Source organism: Anolis carolinensis, chromosome 1 (genome assembly GCF_035594765.1).
Source record: "Anolis carolinensis isolate JA03-04 chromosome 1, rAnoCar3.1.pri, whole genome shotgun sequence".
NCBI lineage: Eukaryota > Metazoa > Chordata > Lepidosauria > Squamata > Dactyloidae > Anolis > Anolis carolinensis.
In genome coordinates, this window is record NC_085841.1 from 358,561,088 (window position 1) to 358,585,098 (window position 24,011).

At 40.1% G+C, this 24,011-nt stretch overlaps 1 protein-coding gene across 1 annotated transcript; it reads left to right on the forward strand.

Annotated features, from left to right (window-relative positions):
• The first annotated feature begins 3,689 nt into the window (after positions 1–3,689).
• On the forward strand, positions 3,690–22,627 carry LOC100556850 (potassium channel subfamily K member 16). The gene is made up of 6 exons (XM_016995899.2): positions 3,690–3,817; positions 9,612–9,812; positions 11,429–11,528; positions 17,145–17,311; positions 19,271–19,439; positions 22,199–22,627. Exons 2-6 carry the CDS (start codon positions 9,618–9,620, stop codon positions 22,396–22,398), a joined length of 831 nt encoding a protein of 276 aa, XP_016851388.1. The 5' UTR covers positions 3,690–3,817; positions 9,612–9,617; the 3' UTR covers positions 22,399–22,627.
• Positions 22,628–24,011: the final 1,384 nt, after the last annotated feature.

The window sequence follows — 24,011 nt, forward strand, 5'->3', positions numbered from 1 at the left end:
ATAACCATGTCGTAAGTTTTTTTCTGAAAAACAGGATGGAGGGGGCTGTACTGATTTCATTGGGGAGGGGGTTCCACAGTTGAGGGGCCACCACTGAGAAGGCCCTGCTCTCAGTCCCACCACCCTCGCAAACGCCATGATCTTAACCTCCGAGATGGGTCATAGATAGAGATGCATTTGGACAAGGAGGGGCTGGGCTGTGGCACAGGTTGGTTAGCAGGTAGCTGCAATAAATCACTCTGACCAAGAGGTCATGAGTTCGAGGCCAGCCCATGTCGGGTTGAGCACCCGACAATTAAAATTTAAAAAAATAGCCCCTGCTCGTTGTTGACCTAAGCAACCCAAAAGATAGTTGCATCTATCAAGTAGGAAATTTAGGTACACTTATACGTGGGGAGGCTAATTTACAACACCATAAAAATCACCCAGCCGCCGTTGGAATGAGGAAGTTGCCGTCGCAGTGGATGATGAAGCAGCTGCTCCCCCTGTGGCTGGAATCAAGCATACCCTCAGGAGGCTGGAAGCTGGGGAAGGTTTAAATTGCCTCTGCGTCTGTCTCTGTCTCTATTCTATGTTATATGGCATTGAATGTTTGCCTTATATGTGTACAATGTGATCCGTCCTGAGTCCCCTTCGGGGTGAGAAGGGCAGAATATAAATACTGTAAATAAATAAATAATAAGTAAGCTGGGCTGGAACAACTGGGGATTCTGGATGTTATTGTTAATAGAAACAAGATTTCTAAGGGCCCTCTCCCTAGCGGGTTAGCAGCATTTAGTGCATTTGAATGGAGCAGCAATAGTTCTTTCGGATTTCCAACTGCCAGAGCATTTCCATTCATTTCCATACATGTCTGGAAATGTCAGAACTTCAAACTGTTAACCTTTGGCATACCTTAGGATCCCCCCACAAGTGACAGAAAACTAATTCTTTTTATGTTCCATATGGAAGACTCTTTGTGGGAACAAGCAAGAGTTGTACCCACAAATAAATGAAAACAAGGGAAAACAGGGGCACCTGCCTCTTTGCAGATATAAAAGAGAAGTGTATGCTAAAATCAAAACCCTATTACTATTATTCCTAAATTTTCTAGGCAATGTACAACATTTAATCTGCCTCACTAAAGGTGATCTAAAAATACACACAAGCTTATTCCACTCTAACGTCCAAAACTACGTTCTATGGGATCCTGGGGATTCTTATTTGTAGGAGAGTTCTCTGGCTGAGAACCGTGAATGGCCTCCAAATCCCCTGATTCCACAGAAAAGGACCATGACAATTAATTAAGATATAATAGGGTACTGTGAAGGGGACCTAAGGCTGCAATTTCCAACTCATTTGTCTTACTGCACTAAATGGGAGAATTTACTTCTTTGCTGAAATGTGAGGATTGAATGAAAAGTAATGCCTCCACCTTCGTAACTCCTCAACAAATGGTAGTACTCGTATGCGACAGGTACTGCCTTGTTCAGTAGACTCTCCTCTACAGTTCCATGTGAGGGAAGCCTTAGCATTGAACAGTTGTGTTGTCAAAGTGCAAAGTATGGAACCCTACGCAGATGGTCGGTCAATGTGACTCAAGCAACGTGCAGTCATGGAATTCTTGACAGCAGAAGGTGTCACCCCAAAGGAGATTCATCAGAGAATGCAAGCTGTTTACAGTGATTGTGTTGATGTGAGTGAATAAGTGCGTCGTTGGGTGAGTAAGTTTAAGGATGTTGAGGTGGGAATAAGAATCAGCAGCACCAATTATTATTATGCACTCCAGAACTCAATTGACAGACCCAGTCTTTTGAACTTGAATATGTCCATTTGTATTTTAGAATGTTTTTATGAATGTTGATGTAAGTTAATAATTTTTAATTTGATTTATAGTGTATTGTATAATTTTTATATGTGTGTTTATTGTAAGCCGCCCTGAGTCCCCTCTCGGGTGAGAAGGGCGGGATATAAATGTTGTAATAAATAAATAAATAAATAAGCATCGGACTTGCGTGACAAACAAAGAGTTGGACATCCTGTGACAGCAACCACCGAGTTTCACAAGCAAAAGGTGGACAGATTGATTCAGGACGATCGTCGTATCACTCAGAGAGAAATTTCAAGCATAATTGGCATTTCACAAGAACGTGTGGGTCACATTATTTCTTTGCTTGGCTATCGGAAGATCTGTGCACAATGGGAACTGTGAGACGTTGGTTGCGGAAACAGAGTGTCGACTTCTTCCATGACGGCTTCAGAAAACGTGTTCATCGTTGGCAGAAATGTATCCAATTGTCTGATGATTATGTGGAAAAGTGAATAGTGGTAGTTAAATAGCACATTCTAAGGATTATTTCTGCGTTTGATTTATTAAAATACTCCCATCCAAATCCAAATAACGAAGGTGGAGGCATTACTTTTCATTCAACCCTCATAGAATCATGGTGCTGGAAGGGGCTACAAGGGCTATCCAGTCCATTCTGCCATGCAGGATCACACAGTCAAAGCTCCCTGACAAGTCATGGATCCCAGAACAAATCAGTCCAGAAATCTCTCTAGAAGTCAAGATGACTGGCTGAGATAGTTAGAATTTGGCCATATCATGGAAAAACATGACCCACCAGAAAAGACACTAATGCTTAGTAAGGGCGAAAGTGATAAGATAGGAAGAATACATTGCTGATGGAGATTCATTGGAGGGAGCCATAGCTGCAAGACTTGAAGGTCTCCGATTCGTATGGTTAAAAGATGGAATATACTAATGCTTATTCCAACTGCTAAAAAATACAAATTTGTTCCCATCAGTTTCTTTTGAAAAGGATTGTTAGTTTTATAAAAGCCAGATGCATGAAATCAACACAGCAAGAAACACACAGGAAAAAAAATCATCCAATGTAATCCAGATTTATTTATTTAATGATTAGTTTACAAATATTACCATAAATTATGCATGAAACAAGTGGGCAATAATGTTTGCTGCCCTAGTTAAAATAATGGGCAAATGAGATCCATGTTCCATAGAATAATGGCTGGTCATTATTTATTTGTTTTCATGAATACTCATAATGAGTTTTCCTCTGAGTACCCAATCCTCTTTTTCCAACTGGAAATAAACAATTCATTTTTTCCAATTATATTACATTCCTAATCTTGCAGATGTGCAGAAAAAGCCCATTAGCGCTTTATGAGGAATAGATTTATTATTAGAATCCCAAAACAATGCTAAAAGACATCAGCTTCAACCTTCCAGTTAGTAGTAATACTTATTTCTTTAGACACAGATTGCTAAAAAAATAGTGAATCAAAGTACTAGCACATAAAATCTCCCCCCAAATATTTTCAGCATTTTGAGCTTAAATCTTTTCAAATCCGATTTAAGCACAATGAAGTGTAATCCCATCTGTGAATAAGCTTAATTGTGTGCTCCATAATATAGGCTGAGACAGAGTGCCTGGGGCTTTCGTTCCCTATTTATTTCCACATTTGTTCACTTGTATTACTGTTTAAATCCATCTCCCAGACTGTTGTAATAGTACAGGAGGTTTGGGTCAATTTCTGAAACAGTTATGAGAGGCAATATCCTAATTGTTTCTCAGGCCCAGGGGTTACTGACCACCAGCCCAGCTGGTCCATAGGGATGACCTCACAGAGGTCCAGAGGTCCACCAAAGAGGGCAATGCACCCATGACCTCATAGTGTCCCTAGGATAAATAAGTTGTCCCCACCAAATAGTTGCACAGTGAAAGGGAAGGGGCGAGTCCCCATTTGCACTGAGAACTGAAGAGACCGAGCAAGTCTGGAGGAATCTGGGAGTGAATCAACACACAGGTGGTTGGTGAGTGCAGCACCAAACAAGGGTCGTTCAAGAGCTGTTTCCCATTTTTGTACTTACAGAGAGGAAATCTGTCCCAATTTTTTTTATCATATCAGAAGCGACTTGAGAACATATTGCAAGTTGCTTCTGGTGCGAGAGAATTAGCTGTCTACAGAGAAGTTGCCCAGGGGATGCTTGGATGTGTTACCATCCTGCTGGGAGGCTTCTCTCATGTCCCCACATGCTAGAGCTGACAGACAGGAGTTCATTACATCTCACGGATTCGAACCGGCAACCTTCAGGTCATCAACCCAACCTTCAGGTCAGCAGTCCAGCCAGCACAAGGGTTTAATGGGGCCGGGCTGTGGTGCAGGCTGGTGAGCAGCCTGCTGCAATAAATCACTCTGACCATGAGGTCATGAGTTTGAGGCCAGCCCATGGCGGGGTGAGCACCCATCAATTAAAAAATAAAAAATAGCCCCTGCTCGTTGCTGACCTAGCAACCTGAAAGATAATTGCATCTATCAAGTAGGAAATAAGGTACTACTTATAAAGTGGGGAGCCAAATTTTAACTAATATATGAGGTTGGAATGAGGAAGTGCCATCACAGTGGATGATGAAGCAGGTGCTCCCCCCTGTGGCCAGAATCAAGCATCCCCTCAGGAGAAGGTTAAATTGCCTCTACGTCTGTCTCGGTTCTATGTGTATATGGGCATTGAATGTTTGCCCTATATGTACATAATGTGATCCGCACTGAGTCCCCTTTGGGGTGAGAAGGGCGGAATATAAATACTGTAAATAATTAACCCATTGTGCCACTTCTACATCTGTCCCAATGAAATAATAATAATAATAATAATAATAATAATAATAATAATAATAATAAGAGGGGCACAAAAGACCAGTTATTGATTGACAAAATGATCCTGGAGAACTGTAAGAGCCGAAAAGCTAATCTTCACATGACGTGGATTGACTACAAAAAGGCCTTTGACTCACTCCCACACAGCTGGATCATCAAGTGCCTGGACACCATCGGGATTTGTAAAAACGTTGGCACCTTCATTGAAAACATGATGGAGCACTGGAAAACTGAACTGTTTGTTGGAAATGAAAGCTATGGACTTGTCAACATCAGGAGAGGAATTTTCCAGGGAGATTCATTGTCCCCTCTGCTTTTCATTATTGCCATGATCCCTCTGTCAACAATCTTACAAAAAACAAATCTCGGCTACCAAACATCTAAGAATTCTCACAAAATTTCACATTTGATGTACATGGATGACCTGAAGCTATATGGGAAAACAGAAACTGAAATTCAGTCTCTGACCAACACTGTCCGAATTTTTAGCACTGATATCAACATGGAGTTTGGTTTGGACAAATGTTCGACAGTGGCATTGAAGAAGGGAAAAATCATTGAAAGTGAGGGCATAAATATGCCCAATGGCCAAACAATAAAGTGTCACCAGCCAGAGGCCTATAAATATCTGGGCATATTAAAGCTGGACAACATCAAGCATGAACATGTGAAAACTGTGGTCAGCAAAGAATACACACAAAGGGTTAGAAAAATTCTCAAAAGCAAGCTCAATGGAGGCAACACCATCAAGGCCATAAACACCTGGGCCATACCTGTCATAAGATATACTGCTGGCATCATAAACTGGACACAGATGGAACTGGACAATTTGGACAGAAAAACAAGAAAACTCATGACCATTCATCATTCACTGCATCCTCGCAGTGATGTTGACCGGCTATATCTGCCTAGAAGATCAGGGGGCAGAGGACTCCTACAAGTAAAACAAGCAGTCAAAGAAGAAGAACATGCCCTGGCAGAATATGTAAAGCAAAGTGAAGAACCTGCTTTGATTGAAGTCAAAAATCAGAAACTCCTCAAAGCACAGCAGACAAAAAACCAGTACAAGAAAACCACACTACAAACTAGAGCTGACAACTGGCACAACAAAACATTGCATGGAAAGTTCCTTGACAAAATTGAAGGAAAAGCTGATAAGGAGAAGACCTGGCTCTGGCTCACGAATGGGACCCTGAAGAAGGAGACAGAAGGCCTGATCCTTGCAGCCCAGGAGCAAGACATCAGGACAAAGGCAATTAAGGCCAAGATCGAAAAATCAGCTGATGACCCAAAATGCAGACTGTGCAAGGAAACAGATGAAACCATTGATCATATCCTCAGCTGCTGTAAGAAAATTGCACAGACAGACTACAAACAGAGGCACAACTATGTGGCCCAAATGATTCATTGGAACTTATGCCTCAAGTACCACCTGCCAGTAGTAAAGAACTGGTGGGATCACAAACCTGCAAAAGTATTGGAAAATGAGCACGCAAAGATACTGTGGGACTTCCGAATCCAGACTGACAAAGTTCTGGAACACAATACACCAGACATCACAGTTGTGGAAAAGAACAAGGTTTGGATCATTGATGTTGCCATCCCAGGTGACAGTCGCATTGACGAAAAACAACAGGAAAAACTCAGCCGCTATCAGGACCTCAAGATTGAACTGCAAAGACTCTGGCAGAAACCAGTGCAGGTGGTCCCGGTGGTGATGGGCACACTGGGTGCCATGCCGAAAGATCTCAGCCGGCATTTGGAAACAATAGACATTGACAAAATCACGATTTGCCAACTGCAAAAAGCCACCCTGCTGGGATCTGCACGCATCATCAGAAAATACATCACACAGTCCTAGACACTTGGGAAGTGTTCGACTTGTGATTTTGTGAAACGAAACCCAGCATATCTATCTTGTTTGCTGTGTCATACAACGTCGTTGTGTCAATAATAATAATAATAATAATAATAATAATAATAATAATAATAATAATAACTTTATTTGTATTCCGCCCTATCTCCCTGAGGGGACTTAGGGCAGATTCCAACATAAAATGGCAAACATTCAATGCCTCCATAAACAAACAAATACTGAACATAAAAATCCCAGAGAAACCCCACATATAAAAATAACATTAAAACCTCACATCAATTTAAAGTCTAACATCAATAAATTAAACCTAACATCAATAAATTAAACTACGTGTAGTCAAACAAAATTATATAAAATTATATAAAAATCCAAACAAGCTTTTGAGGAATGTGTGGCCCTTTCTGGACTACATCTCCCAGCAGCCTTTGTTGACACAGCCAGCAATTTGAAATTCTTGAAATTGCAGACCAACAATCTCTGAAAGATCCAAACTCATACTAGTGATAGGAATAGGAAAATAAAGTACAATGAAGAAAGTACCAGTCCTGGATGGAGATATCTTGTTGAAAGTAGTAAATGTGAAAAATATAAGAATTTTAGTAGACCACAAGCTAAACATGAGTGAATAGTATGATGTGGCAGTCAAGAAAGCTAATACAATTCTAGGCTGCCTCAACAGAGTTTCCAGATTAAGGGATGTAGTAGTGCTACTCCATTCATCTCTGGACAGAACCTCACCTGGAATACTGTGTCCAGCTCCGGGCATCACAATTCATGAAGGATATGGACAAGATAGAACATATCCAAGGAAAGGCAAGCATGGTTAACAAGGGGCTGGGAACTGAACTGAAACTTATGTGGGATTAATTACTTAGGGAACTGGGTATGTTTAGCTTTGAGAAGAGAAAGCTGAGAGGTGAGATGATAGCCATCTTTAAATACCTTTAGGGTGGCAATGTAGAAGGTGGGTCAAGCTTGTTTTTTTGCTCCAGAACATCAAATTATAGGTTATTATTGCCTGGAAATCTGGAATCTGAAATGCTCCAAAATCTGAAATTGTCCCCACACATAGATAAGATAGTGACCCGATTTTTGTTTTCTGATGGCACAGTGTACATAAACTTTGTTTTCTGATGGAACAATCTACATAAACCTCACAACCTTTGAGGATGCCTGCCATAGATGTGGGTGAAACTTCAGGAGAGAATGCTTCTGGAACATGGCCATACAGCCCGGAAAACTCACAGCAACTCATCCATAAACTTTTGTTTCACAAAATTATGGGAAAATACTGTACATAAGATTACCTTCAGGCTATGTGTATAAGGTGTATGTATGTACCATAAGTGATTTTTGTGTTTAGACTCTCATTATTCAAGTACAATAGAGTCTCACTTATCCAACATTCGCTTATCCAATGTTCTGGATTATCCAACGCATTTTTGTAGTCAATGTTTTCAATGCATCGTGATATTTTGGTGCTAAATTCGTAAATACAGTAATTACTACATAGCATTACTGCGTATTGAACTACTTTTTCTGTCAAATGTGTTGTGTAACATGATGTTTTGGTGCTTAATTTGTAAAATCATAACCTAATTTGATGTTTAATACGCTTTTCCTTAATCTCTCCTTATTATCCAACATATTCACTTATCCAACATTCTGCCGGCCCGTTTACATTGGATAAGCAAGACTCTACTGTATTCCAAAATCCAATAAATAAATACAAAATCCAAAACACTAGTCCCAAGCATTAGACACTCGATTTGTACAAGAAAACAGGTTCTACCTAAACATTATGAAAAGCCTCTTTGTTACAAAAGTTATTCAGCAGTGGAATAGACAGCCTTGGAAGATGATGGAAGGCCATTTTTGGAGGGCATCTTTCAGGAAAACTTTATTATATATTCCTGGCAATAGACTGGATGGCCTTGTTTCATCTTATGGGTATTTTAACACAATGGCCAATTTACCGTATATATGTGAATATAAGCTGAGGCACCTAATTTTACCACAAAGTATAAGCTGAGGGTGGGAAATGAAGCAGCTACTGGTAAATTTCAAAATAAAAATAGAAACTAATAAAATTATATTAATCGAGGCATCACCAGGTTAAATAATGTACATATATGGATACAGATATATAAGTACATGGATCTATATGTATATAGGATTTTCAAATACCTGCAAACATATGAGGGGAAAATTCATATATAAAATTAATGTATATAGATAGATAGATACAGGTACATAGAGATTGCAAATGCATGCAGGGGGTTAATGCCTATCTATCTGTAGATTAACAAATATTTCAGGGGAAAATGCTTTTATAAGATTAATGGATATTTTTTCTTCTTCCTGACTTGCACGGGTGTCTCTCTCTTTTCAAAACATTCCCTTGGTTAAGGGCGAGGGAGACTTTGGAAAACACACTGATAAGGGAGGGTAAGAGAAAAATATATCATATATTGCAAGCCTTCAAGTTCTTGACTCCGAGGGAGGCTTTTTCAGCTCAAAAAAAGGGCTGATAACTCGGCTTATCTTTGAGTATATATGATAATTTTTGATCTCATATTCTATTGTGATTTGCTTTCAATGTCGTGTTGCAATTCGTCATCTATTTATGGAGACTCTATGAATGAGATCCCTCCAACAAGAAGTCTGGTGAAGTCTTATAGACTCAAGGCTGAGTTTTTACTTTGTTGGAAGCTCTCTTCAGGAGAGTTAGGATTTAAAAAAATAAAATAAATAAATACACAAGCCTATCTCAGCTATTTCTCTTGCTAGTTTTTCTGGGAATCCCATCTCTCATGTTCTGCAGAGACTTTATTCGCATTTTATTCCCAGCGAGCTGTGCCTGCCCAGTGTTTTGCATTCCTCACAAGTAAGTCCCCAAACTACAGTAATAACTCTTCGATTAGAAGTCCCTTTATGTTGGTGCAATGTCACAGGGGAAATGCAAACTGCCCTGCTAAGAGAGAGCCGTGACAAGAGAAGGGGGGAAAATACAAATAAGGACTTGTTTACGAGTTTGTCTCTCTGCTCTTCCTCCCTTGCTCTCATTCCCGTATAGACCACCATGATCAACAACAGGCTGCAGAGCTGTGTAATTATCGCTGGCTATTTTGCTTACCTTGTGCTGGGTGCTCTCGTCTTCCAGGCTTTGGAGAAAGATGCTAAGGCAAAGCAAGAAAACATCATTTTAAGGATAAAAGAAAGCTTCTTGAAGAACATCACCTCCTTCAGCCCAGCGAAGGTAGAGCTCTTTGTGGAGGTAGGTTATGACTTTGGTGAGGATGGGGCAAGGAGAGCTACCTTTCAGATGGGAATTTCTAGGAATTTAAAAAAACTTTTCCAAGTTCACAGATGCACTCTTAAGTTGCATCTGCAATGTAGAGTTAATGCAATTTGGCACCACTTTAACTACCGTGGTTCAATATTATGGAATTGTGAGAGATGTAGTTTTACAAGATAATTAGTTCTTGTCTGACAAAATGTGCTGGTGCCTCACCAAACTACAAATCCTAGGATTCAATAGGACTGAACCGTGGTAGTTCAAGTGGAGACAAATGGCATTATTTATTTTATTTATTTATTTACAGTATTTATATTCCGCCCTTCTCACCCCGAAGGGGATTCAGGGCGGATCACATTGTACACATATAAGGCAAACATTCAATGCCATATAACATAGAATAGAGACAGAGACAGACGCAGAGGCAATTTAAACCTTCTCCAGCTTCCAGCTTCCTGAGGGTATGCTTGATTCCGGCCACAGGGGGAGCAACTACTTCATCATCCACTGCGATGGCAACTTCCTCATTCCAACGGCGGCTGGGTGATTTTTATGGTGTCATAAATTAGCCTCCCCACATATAAGTGGTACCTAAATTTCCTACTTGATAGATGCAACTATCTTTTGGGTTGCTTAGGTCAACAATGAGCAGGGGCTATTTTTTATTTTAATTGTAGGGTGCTCACCCTGACATGGGCCGGCCTTGAACTCATGACCTCTTGGTCAAAGTGATTTATTGCAGCTGGCTGCTAACTAGCCTGCACCACAGCCCGGCAGTGTAGATGCCCGGTTAGGTTAGTCATATTATTTTAACAACAGTCTTAGTAAAATCTCTCAATTTCTCTCTCTCTTCAGAGCACTACATCACTATTAGTATTATTTATTTATTATTATTTACAGCATTTATATTCCGCCCTTCTCACCCCGAAGGGGACTCAGGGCGGATCACATTACACATATAGGCAAACATTCAAGGCCTTTTAACATAGAACAAAGACAAGACAAACATGGCTCCGAGCGGGCCTCGAACTCATGACCTCCTGGTCAGAGTGATTCATTGCAGTGATTCATTGCAGCTGCTCTCCAGCCTGCGCCACAGCCCGAGCCAATAATACATTGAACATCTGCTGTTTTAATGCCTTTTCCTTAGCATCTGGCTAATTTTCCCAAATCGTAGTGCCTATAAGGACTAATCCTAAGGGATAAAATGTTAACAACATTTTAAATGAGTTGAAGTAGCATCAAACTGCATTCATTCTATAGTGTAAATGTACTCTGGACCATGGCTTGTGGGAAGGGATAATGTTTGCTGTTGTGTTTCAAGTTGCAAAATGTCTTGAGTCCCTGTTTGGGTAAGGCTTGCAAGCAATGACCTAGAACTCAAGGTCCTAATTCATGTATTTCCTGCAGGGTTGGGAATTGGCTGGCTCCCCTGATGCTGATACAGTTCCCCACTGTTGGCTATGCTAGATTACATTGGTAAAAGTTGCAGCCCAACAACTTTTTTGTGGGGAGCTGCACAATTTCCCATATAATAACAGGTGAAGCTGAGTATATAATAACCAATGATTGGCTGTTTTGTTCTTGAATTGCAGAATTTGATGGACGCTGTAGGAAAGGAGCTTCGCTATAAGCAAAACAACTGGGATTTCAGCAACTCCTTTTTTTTCGTTGGATCTATGTTGGCCACAATAGGTAAGTGAGTTGTTGTTGTTGCTGATGATATTGTTGTGTACCTTCAAGTCACTTCTGACTTATGGCAACCCTAAGGCAAAATTATCACAAACTTTCTGAGACTTGTCCTATATTACCAAGTGTTTTATGGCCAACTGGGGAATCAAACTCTGGTTTCAACAGTTGTAGTCCAATGCTCAAATTACTACACCATGCTGGTTGTTTTTTTCCCCCCTTAAGATGATATTACATTTTGTGACCCTGATCAAAGAAGCTCTGGATGCATCTACACTGTAGAATTAACAAAGTTTGACACCACTTTAGCTGTCTTGGTTCAATGCTGTGGAAGCACAGGAGTTGTAGTTTTGCATAATATTTAGCCTTCTCTACCCAATAGTGCTATGGAATCCCGGAATTACAATTCCTAGGATTTCATAGCATTGAGTCTTGACAGTTACAGTAGTTTCAAACTGCATTAATTCTACAGTGTAGATGTGAGTTGTATCAACAGGTTGCATTTTTGTTCACAATTTAACTGCCTTCCTTCATGCCTCAAACCCCTGATCCTAGAAAGATACTTCAAATTGCTGGTTATGTGTGAAAGCAGATTTGATTTATCCTCTTTTTCTTCCCTAGGTCAAACAAGCTATAAATAATTCTCAAAACTCCTTTAAAAGTAATATAAAATGGGACAGAATATATGGGGGAGGAAATCTCACTAGTAGAAAGTAATTACAAGGATGTTTCTCTTACTTCTTATGTCATATGTTTCATGAAGTAGGACGTGACAAAGAGGATAAAATGGAAAGATATTGTTCATATTTACTTTCATAACAGGATTAAAACCCTAAGACATTTATTCTCATATGGCTGAAGTCTCCTGGAGTCTATCTCTGTCTGAAAATTAAAAAAAATAGTCTGGGAATCTAAATTTGTACACAGTGCAAGATTGAAGGAAGATTGGTAGATTCTTTCCCACAAAGAATGCCAGATCCTTATGTTCAGAAATCATCAGAATATATTTTACAGTGAAAATGTGATGGTTGTTTCAAGAATAATAATGAATTCAATGTAAATTAAGGATATACAGTAGAACCTCGCTGTCACCACAGAATCCATTGAATATATCCAGTTGGTACAAAGGAAAAGTACGAGGTTACAATTCTGAAAGAGAACTATTCTGTGCTCTGAGTTTGAGGAAGCATCAAAAACTGCAGTTACAAGGTCAAATAATAATAATAATTTCATTCTCATACATACTAAAACAGCCTCAGCTGATGCGTTCCAGATTGCTCCTTTTCTTGGCTCTGTCTAGTTGTGTATTTCCAACTGTAGATAACATTAATTTTTGAACTGGTCTTCTGATTATTCCGGGGCGCCAAGTATAAGTCTTCATGGGATTTCAGCCCAAAACAACAACACTACAGAGCAGTGTTGCTGAATTCAGTTGAATACTTCATGCGAAGAGAATGTATGCGAAGGCATCTTAAATCTTCCACTATGGAAATCTTCCAGGATGAGGAAACCTTATTGACATGGATATGAGAGAAGAACAGCTCTCTGTATGGATATTCAATCTGTCTAATAAATAGATGGAGACCCAGTTCAATGCAAGGAGCAGGATGGAGAGGATTTTATGCAATTATGCTCCAGGGATGCATAATTACACGAAAGGGATGGGCATCTGTTAAATGCAAACACTGCAACAAAGACAGGCAAGATAGGAAAAACACATAGATTTTAGATTTCTGGTCATGGATAGAACCTTCCTCTGCATTTCACCAGTGGATTTTAACTTGTGTTTTAATTTTGTGTATCTTGTTGAACGTCTTAGTAATATTATATCTCTTGTTTTAATGATGTTGTATCCCACCTTGAGCTGCAGGGAGAGGTGGTTAATAAATTCATCGTCATCATGATTATATTCAAAATGCTGGTTATGACTCATAAAGTCCTTTATGATTCTGGACCATGCTGTCTGAAGGACCGTATCTTCCCATAAAAGCCGGGTTGAATTCTTAAGATTTTTGGAGAATTGTTTCTCTCACAGGCATGTTTAATGGGACTGGACTTACCATGGGGCTGCTCCTAGACTCTACAGCTCCCTCCTTAGACTGCATCAATAGAATCATAGAATCATAGAATAGTAGAGTTGGAAGAGACCTCATGGGCCATCTAGTCCAACCCCCTCTAAGAAGCAGGAAATTGCATTCAAAGCACCCCCGACAGATGGCCATCCAGCCTCTGCTTAAAAGCCTCCAAAGAAGGAGCCTCCAGCACAGTCCGGGGGAGAGAGTTCCTCTGTCGAACAGCCCTCACAGTGAGGAAGTTCTTCCTGATGTTCAGGTGGAATCTCCTTTCCTGTAGTTTGAAGCCATTGTTCCGTGTCCTAGTCTCCAGGGCAGCAGAAAACAAGCTTGCTCCCTCCTCCCTAGACTTCCCTTCACGTATTTGTACATGGCTATCATGTCTCCTCTCAGCCTTCTCTTCTGCAGGCTAAACATGCCCAGCTCTTTAAGCCGCTCCTCATAGGGCTTGTTCTCCAGACCCTTAATCATTTTAGTTGCCCTCCTCTGGACGCTTTCCAGCTTGTAACATCTCCCTTCAACTGTGGTGCCCAAAATTGGACACAGTATTCCAGGTGTGGTCTGACCAAGGCAGAATAGAGGGGGAGCAGGACTTCCCTGGATCTAGACGCTATTCCTCTATTGATGCAGGCCAGAATCCCATTGGCTTTTTTAGCAGCCGCATCACATTGTAGGCTCATGTTTAACTTGTTGACCACGAGGACTCCAAGGTCTTTTTCGCACACACTGCTGTCAATACAAGCACCCCCCATTCTGTATCTTTGATTTCCATTTTTTTCTGCCGAAGTGAAGTATTTTGCATTTATCCCTGTTGAACTTCATTTTGTTAGTTTCGGCCCATCTCTCTGGTCCAGGGGTCCCCAAACTAAGGCCCGGGGGCCGGATGCGGCCCTCCAAGGTCATTTACCTGGCCCCCGACCTCAGTTTTATAATATAATATTTTTATATCAGTTTTAATAATATAATATATTGTAAATACATATAATATTGATAATAATCTTATGTTATACAATATAATACTAATAGTAATACCATATAATAATATTAATTGTATGTTATATATTACATATTATATAGTAGTATAGTGGTATAGTCCCAGTTTGGTGTCATCTGCAAACTTGATGATCGTGCTTTCTAACCCTTCGTCTAAGTCGTTAATAAAGATGTTGAACAGAACCGGGCCCAGGACGGAGCCCTGTGTCTGGTGTCTAGACTGAGGAAAGTAATATGTTCCTTCTACTCAGCATTGGTCAGAGCTCACCTGGAATAACCCTTTGTTCAGTTCTGGGCAACATTATTCAAGAAGAAGATGGACAAGTTGGAAGTTGTCCAGAGAAGGGCGACCCAAATGGTCAAATGTTTGGAAGCCAAGCCCTATCGGGAATGGCTGAGGGAGCTGTTTATCATGGAGAAGGTTGAGAGGGGACATTATAGTCATGTTTAAACAACCCCTATTTATGAAATGGGAAGTGGGGAGGGGGAATAACGGATGAAAACAGGGGGTGGGAATTGTACCTCAGCGCTGGTTCACCTTGCTCTTAACACACACTCCACCACAACAAACTTGGTTTTTACAGTTTATTGATAAAAGATAGCAAAGTCTTAATAAAAAGCAGTAAAAAAGCAGTAATCCAATTGTAAAGGCAATCTGCAGGATATAGTTCAAAGTCTTTGTAGAATATAGCAACTCAGTCCTGAAAAACAAGGCAGCGTGAACTCCAAAATACAATCCAAAACCCAGGAACTAAGCATGAACAAAAACAAAAACAAAAAACTTTTTCCATGAGCAGAGACAAGGCAGGAGTTAAGCTTCCGAAACCAATGTTGCTTCATCTGAAATCTTTCTCTGTTTCTCTCTATTTAACCATGCCTACAGGCTAAGAAAGCATTTCTTTGTCCTTGAGTTCCCACACGTTTCCCAGCTATTCTCAGAGAACACCTGGGACGATGAACCCTTAACCTTAACCTTGTATCTCGATCTAAGGAAGACTCCTCTGGCTCGCTGCCAGAGCCACCTGGACTTTGTTGATGTTCAAAATCCTGTGAAAGGTCACCCTTCTCACTAATCCACCTTCCCTGCTAGCCTGCGGAGTATGGAACCCTGCACGTTGCTTAAGTTGCATTGACCGACCGTCTGTGCAGGATTCCATACTTCACACTTTAACAACACAACTTTTCAATGCTAAGGCTTCCCGCCAAATGGAACTCTAGAGGAGAGTCTACTGAACAAGCCAGTACCTGCCGCATATCAGAACTGCCATCTGTTGAGGAGTTACGAAGGTGGACGCATTACTTTTCATTCAACCCTCGTATAAGCGGCACTGTTTTCTTATGGCATTGCATATCAAGGGACTTGAGCCTCCCTGGATTTTGTTATCCTTGGGGAAGAGGTCCTGGAACCAAATCCCAGGAGATGTAGAGAGCAGGTGGTAATTACATAGCATAGATAGTTTATTTATTTATTATTTATTCATTTACAGCATTTCTACCCTGCCTTTCTCACATGAGAGGACTCAAGGCAGCTTACAAAATCTGGCAAAATTCAATGCCAATAACACAGTACAATAAAACAGAACATAGCACATTTAAAACAATTGGGCATTAGTCAATATAATATATTTATTTAATATAAAACTAACCTTATTTTTGTATGTTTGTATGTGGTTTTACTTTAATTTCTTTTCAATCTGTAAGCAACCTTGAGTCTCACTCTTGGGGGAAAGGATTGCTATAAATAAAGTCTTTTAATGGATTGAGATGTTCCCAAAGATATTATTGGTTTGATTCTGAAGAAAGAAAAGCTAAATGGCGGTGTTTTAGAGGAAACGCAGTAAACTTTAAAGTAGGAGTGGGAATTGTTGCTTCCCTTCAGATGTTGCAGAACTACAATGCCCAGTATCCCTAGCAGTAGCCATGCTGGATGATGGGAGATGCAGTCCAACAAGAATTGGAGAGCTCTGGGAGTCCTGCCCTAGAGGATTGAATTCCAGCCTTGATCTGGCTTTGCTCCATTGAATATTTATTATTAAACCGCACATTTCTCAGTTTGATTCTCTTTCTGAAGTTGAATTGTATTTGTGATATTGTTTTGCATTGTGCAGTTGTGTCATGCACCCTTCTGTCTCCAGTTGGGCTTTTGGCACTGCTCGGTTTCTTTTGAAAACACACATTCATTTTGTGTTTCAATAATGCATGGCTCTCTTCTGATCCAATTGCCCAACATCCCTTTGGCATTGTAGCTGTGAATTAGTAATAAATATTATAAGTGATTTTTGTATATGAAATAGAGCTGAATGTTTATTTTATGCAAGCCACATGCTTTTATAAATAAGAGTGTCATTTCCCTTTGATAACTCTTGGCCTCGTGTTGCGTTGTTGCTTAAATGGTAAACTGCCTTGAGCCACTTGGAAGAAATGTAGTTCATAAATTCAGCAAATAAGATAAATATTTAGCTGAGATCCAGTATAACTGAGTGAATCCATTTGCTGGTGCGCGTGCAAAAGGGATGCGTACCAAGATATTTTATGCAAATCTTTTCTCTTTGTATAGGCTATGGAAACATTTCTCCCAAAACGGCGGGCGGCCAACTCTTCTGTGTGTTTTTTGCTCTTTTTGGGATCCCTTTGAATATTGTCTTCCTGAACCATATCGGCAACATGATCGCGATGCTCTGTGAAAGGCTGGCAAAATGGCTCTATGAGAAGGGAGTGCAGAAGGTAGTTCAATTTATTCTATGCCGAGATTTGTCTCAAAACCACTAGTAGCGAGGGAAGGGACCCTCTCTAGGTTCCTGTTATCTGAATTGCAGAACTGCTCTCTGAGATGCTGGGTGTTGTTGTTATGGGCCTCCAAGGGTTCATCTGGAATGAGAAAATCTCTGGAAGAATAACAAGTTTCTATTTCTTTTTTATTTGATTTTATTGCATATTGCCAGAAATCACATATGATACACAAATCATAGCTCTAGTCTCATGAGAGCCCCTCTTGGCCACTCCATCACTTCTCCTTCTGATTCCCAGCCAGCATCACACTAAATCCCGGTAATGCCTTCCACCATTTCTCTAATTATCCACTCACCTCGGCTTTAGGGAATCTCTTCCCTCCTGCCTTTGTACCTCAATGATCATAGTAAAAATTGAACTTTGCATCATGGAATCTGTTGTACCTCAGGGCTGGTTCACCTTGCTCCCACACACATACCACCACAGCAAGCTTGGTTTTAATAGTTTATTGATTAAAGATAACAAAGTCTGGATAAAAAGCAGTAAAGAAAGCAATAATCCAAATGTAAAGTCAGTCAGTATAAACAATAATCCAAATGCAAGGCAGTCAGTAAAAGGCAATAATCCAGTGCAAAGGCAGTCTGCAGAATAGAGTTCAAAGTCTCAAATATAACAAATCAGTCTTGGAAACAAGGCAGCATGAGCTTCAAAACACCATCCAAAATGCAAGATCCAGGCATGAACAAAAGCAAGAATACTTTTCCAAGAGCATAGACAAGACAGGAACTCTGTTTCCAAAATCAACGTTGCTTCATCTGAAATCTTTCCCTGTTTCTCCCTTATTTAACCATGCTGACAATCCAAGAAAGCATTCCTTTGTCCTTGAGTTCCCATACATTTACCAGCTATCCTAAGAGAACATCTGGGTCAATGAACTTTTAGCTTTAATCTTGTATCCCTATCTAAGGAAGACTCCTCTGACTCACTGCCAGAGACACCTGGGACTTGTTGATGTTCTAAACTCTTGATGTTCTGAATCTTGTGAAAGGTCACCCTTATCACTGGCTTCTGCTTCACTGCTAGTCTGTTTATCACAGGCTTCTGTTTCACTGTTAGTCTGTAGCCTCTCTAACAATTCAGAGCCTTCGACATTTCCCTCATCAACATTTCCACGGTCAGCCTGCATAGACCCAAATCCCCCTTCATCATCAAACTGAACCACAACAGAATCACAAAGCTGAAAGAGACTACAAGGGCCATCCAATCCAGCTTCCTGCCATGTACATTCCCAGGCAGCAGATTTCAATAATAATAATAAAGTCATGACAGTTCAAATGGTGGCAAACTGTATTAGTAAGGCTACAGTGTAGATGCTCCCACAGTCTATGAAATCTCATGCTCCCCATTTCGTTTTCTTTGTCTCTAAGGTGTAACAAAGCCCACTTTGCATACTCTAAAACACAAAGATAACAGCATGTCACACATGCAGGGGGACCTATGACACTTTCATGCTTTACGATTATAGTGTAATGATTCCACTTCAAATGTCGCAACAGCATCCTATGGAATGCTAGGATTTGCAGTTTAGAGTTGGGTACTGGGATTCTGTACTAGAAAGCTCTAGTGCCCCATAAGCCCCAGAATGCTATAGGTTGCAGCTATGGCAGTTGAAGTGGAATCACAGTACTATAATGAAGTACCGTGAAAGGGCTCATATTCATAGCAATTATTCCAAAAACCCTCAAGGTTTCCAAGCTATTTCTGTATCCTGCACATTGTTCATAAGACACTTGCTGATAACTACTTCTCCTGATAGGGTCTGATGAGTATGAAGTCAAGTTACACTAGAAATAACACATAGAACTATAGTGCAGCCCTAAAATATGAACATGTATTTGTGTGTAATACAAGGGGAGGAAAGACCCAATTTTCTGCTTTTGTGCTGTCTTACAGAAAACAACCAGGTGTTTGACTCTTCTGTTCTTCCTGGTGATGGGAATCCTTATGTTTCTTTGTCTGCCTTCAGCTGTCTTTCGGGAGATGGAGGGTTGGACCTACGGTGAAGCAATTTACTTTGCATTTATTACCCTCAGCACCATTGGCTTTGGGGATTATATTATAGGTAAGGCTTCTTATAACCATTATAACCATTTCCAAAGCATGATGTGCATCGTTTTCTGGTAGTATTTCCTTTTGAAGTCCCAGCGTCTAATGAGAAATTAAGAAACTTGCCTCTGGACTTAGAAAGGACTTCACAATGTTAATTGTAAATGCTTGGTTGTTGTTGTTGTTGTTGTGTATCTGATTATGTATCGCAGTTGGATGTATTTATATGAATTTTATATGTTGTACATGCTTTGTATCACACCCACGGGAGAAAAGCAGAATAGAAGTAAATACAGTAGAGTCTCACTTATCCAACATTCACTTATCCAACGTTCTGGATTATCCAACACATTTTTGTAGTCAATGTTTTCAATACATCGGGAGGGCCTTCGCACAACTCAAACTTGTGCGCCAACTGCGACCATACCTCGTGAAGTCTGACTTGACCACGGTGGTCCATGCCTTAATTACCTCTAGACTGGACTACTGTAATGCGCTCTACGTGGGGCTTCCCTTGAAGACGGCCTGAAAATTACAATTGGTCCAGCGCTCGGCTGCCAGATTAATAACAGGGGCGAGTTACAGGGAAAGATCTACTCCCTTGTTCAAGGAGCTCCACTGGCTGCCGTTCATTTTCCGGTCCCAATTCAAGGTGCAGACCATCACCTATAAAGCCCTAAACCGTTTGGAACCCACCTACCTTCGTGACCGTATCTCCTACCATAAACCTGCCCGATCTCGTCGATCATCCGGGGAGGCCCCTGCCTATATCTCAGGCCCACCTTGTGGGAACAAGAGAGAGGGCCTTTTCTGCTGTGGCCCCCCGATTGTGGAATTCACTGCCCATTGAGATTAGGCAAGCCCCCACTTTATTAGCTTTCAAGAAAGAATTAAAAACATGGCTCTTCCGTTGCGCTTTTGGAGAGTAACTGTCATATACTTCTTTTGTTACTCCCCTTTAACATCTATCCTCTAGACTGTTCCACTACCTTATGTCCCTGTTCCCCGTAGTTTTTATACTTATTCCTTTCTCACCCCGAGTTTTAACTTAGTGTTCATGCGGCCCGCCCTTGTTTTTATTGCTTTTTTGACTTTGTAATGTATATTATTATTTATTGTATTGTTTAATTGTGTTATGATATGTTGTTTTAATATTTTGTTATTTTGTATTGTTCTGGGCATGGCCCCATGTAAGCCGCCCCGAGTCCCCGTTGGGGAGATGGTGGCGGGGTATAAATAAAGTTTTATTATTATTATTATTGTGATATTTTGGTGCTAAATTTGTAAATACAGTAATTACAACATAACATTACTACATATTGAACTACTTTTTCTGTCTAATTTGTTGTATAACATGATGTTTTGGTGCTTAATTTGTAAAATCATAACCTAATTTGATGTTTAATAGGCTTCTCCTTAATCTCTCCTTATTATCCAACATATTCACTTATCCAACGTTCTGCCGGCCCATTTATGTTGGATAAGTGAGACTCTGCTGTAATAATAATAATAATAATAATAATAATAATACACTTGTCATTTCTGACGCCTGGCAATTCTGTGGTGAAACTATCACAGGGTTTTCTTGGCAAGATTGGTTTAGAGAGGAATTGCCCTCCTTTGTGGCTGAGAGAGTGTGACTTGCTCAAAATCACACAGTGGGTCTCAATGGCTGAATAGGGATTTGAACCCAGGTCTCCAGAGCTGAAGTCCAATGCTCAAACTTCTATGTCTTGTCTGGAAGTTGTAGTTTTCTGAGGCAAACTTTGGTCAAGACCCTGTAAAGCCATAGCTTCAATATTCTTTGCCATTGTGTCATGGCAGTTAAACCGGTGTCAAACTATATTAATTCATGGTGTATATCCTCCCCGTATAAATAGGGAAGATTTTGCCCCTTTCTTTTCTTCCTGCAGTGTTAATTGAGTACAAATTATTTTTGCACAATGAACTGAGTTTGCAGCATTTGAAGCAAATAGAGGACAAAATAGGAATAGGAGACAAACTGAGACATTTTAAAAGCAGTTGAAAAGTGGGACGATGAGGGGCTGGGCTATGGTGCAGACTGGTTAGTAGCCAGCTGCAATAAATCACTATGACGAAGAGGTCATGAGTTCGAGGTCAGTCCCTGTCAGAGTGACCACCTGAAAATCAAAATTAAAAATAGCCCTGCTCATTGTTGAACAAAGCAACCCGAAAGATAGTTGCATCTATCAAGTAGGAAATGTAGGTACCACTTATGTGGGGAGGCTAATTTAACTAATTACGACACCATAAAAAATCATCCAGCAGTGTTTGGAATGAGGAAGTATCCAAGGACTTGGCCTCACAGTGGAAAATCAAGCAGCTGCTCCGCCTGTGGCCGGAATCGAGCATAACCTCAGGAAGCTGGAAGCTGGAGACTGTCTTTGTCTCTGTCTCTATGTTCATATGGCATTGAATATTTGCCATGTATGTGTACATTGTGATCCGCTCTGAGTCTCCTTCCGGGTGAGAAGGGCAGAATATAAATACTGTAAATAAATAAATAAATTGGGACTATCCCTGCCAAATTAGGACAAGTATTGTAAGAAGGTCCCTACAGACTTAAGGACTGCATATATATAGGCAATATATAGGCAATCTTCAAACCAGCCATTGTTCAATATCAGCTCTTCCAATATTTAACTAGCACATCTTGGCCCCGTTGTGCACTGAAGAACATCAGATAAAACTGCACTTGCTATTGCGATCTCTCCTCATTTGCAAGAATCATATTTCTTTCCCCTATGTCCCCAGGTAAACAGCATGACAGAGACTATTTCCCCGGCTACCGGATTTTGGTAGCCATTTGGATTATCTTTGGACTCGCCTGGATCGCTCTCCTGTTCAATCTACTGACCACACTGTTGGAAGATTCCGATGCAAACCCTACGGAGGAATATCTTCAAGTCACTGTAGTTTCCAGAAAAAGCCGCTCAAAAAATGATTTCTTATAGCACGCTGATGAAAGTGGATAGAAAAATCAGTTATAATAGAAAGAGGACTGGTATTCTGTTCTTTATTTACAGCTGGTTTTCTCAAAATGGACCAGCTAACCTTTGCAAATAAAATATGAAGTAATCATGAATGCTGCAAAGAAATGTAATGTTGCTTGTTTTGTTGTATGTCTTTCGGGCTGTGTGGCCATGTTCCAGAAGTATTCTCTCCTGACGTTTCGTCCACATCTATGGCAGGCATCCTCAGAGGTTGTGAGGTATGGTTCCATACTTCAGAACCTCTGAGGATGCCTGCCATAGATGTGGGCGAAACGTCAGGAGAGAATACTTCTGGAACATGGCCACACAGCCCGAAAGACATACAACAACCCTGTGATCCCGGCCATGAAAGCCTTCGACAACACGTTGCTTATTTTGCAAAGCACATATTGTTCAGTCCTGCAGAGAATGAAAAACAATAAACATTGTTCAAATGTTATATTTGCAATGTTCACATTCCCTCCAGAACTCTGCCTGCCCTGTTTCTTTGGATGTACAGTAGAGTCTCACTTATCCAACATAAATGGGCCGGCAGAACGTTGGATAAGCAAAAATGTTGAATAATAAGGAGTGGTTAAGGAAAAGTCTATTAAACATCAAATTAGGTTATGATTTTCCAAATTAAGCACGAAAACATCATGTTTTACAACAAATCAACAGAAAAAGCAGTTCAATACATGGTAAAGTTATGTAGTAAATACTGTATTTATGAATTTAGCACCAAAACATCACAATGTATTGAAAACATTGACTACTAAAAGGCAGACTGGACATATACCCAGGAAACCAGTCATAATCGATCATATTGTATTGACCACAATATCTCCGGGACCCACAACTGACTATATTATCTCTGGTACTCACCAGTGAATTCGTTTCACCATTAAGGAAGAGTGATTGACTATACAATCCCTGGAATCTACCAGTTTACTCCATCAAGGAGTAAATCCATTTTGTTATCATTTATATGAGGAATTTATACTGTATTTTATTTACTCTGAATGATTTCACCTTGAACAATACTACTACAGATCTTGAGAATATTATCAAAACAACGATTGGATTGTTTCTGTAATAAACAAATATATGAGTTATACTGGATTTAAGACTAAAGACTGAATTAGCTTTAATCCGAATTCAAACCCGATGTGATGTTAACACTATTCCTTGTTACTATATTGTATATATATAGACTGAGGGTTGAATAAATCCACCTGGACACTATATATACAAGTTACCTATACTGTGTTATACTTTGCTTGTATCAATACTATAATTAAGTTTAAGATTATTACTTGGATTAACGACAGGAATGGAGTTACGGTCAATTACCGGGTTAATTTAAACCCAATTCAGACCCGAGATGGTTTAAAACAGTAGTTATTCATCTATACAGTATTTTATATATAAGTTGATGTTACAATTGCAACATACAAGTGATTACAATAGAAGTGTATAACAATAACATTACTTACTTTGTATGGTATTATATACCATACTTTCCCTTTTTTTGCTGTGTATAATAGACATCTGTGCGCTTAGCTAGCTGTATTGGATAAGCGAAGGTTGGATAA

Coding starts and splice junctions, on each gene's coding strand:
- LOC100556850 (XM_016995899.2), top strand. CDS start 9,618: ATGATCAACAACAGGCTGCAGAGCTGTGTAATTATCGCTGGCTATTTT. Junction 11,529..17,144: donor ATCTATGTTGGCCACAATAG/GTAAGTGAGTTG, acceptor CTCTTTGTATAG/GCTATGGAAACATTTCTCCC. Junction 17,312..19,270: donor ATGAGAAGGGAGTGCAGAAG/GTAGTTCAATTT, acceptor GCTGTCTTACAG/AAAACAACCAGGTGTTTGAC.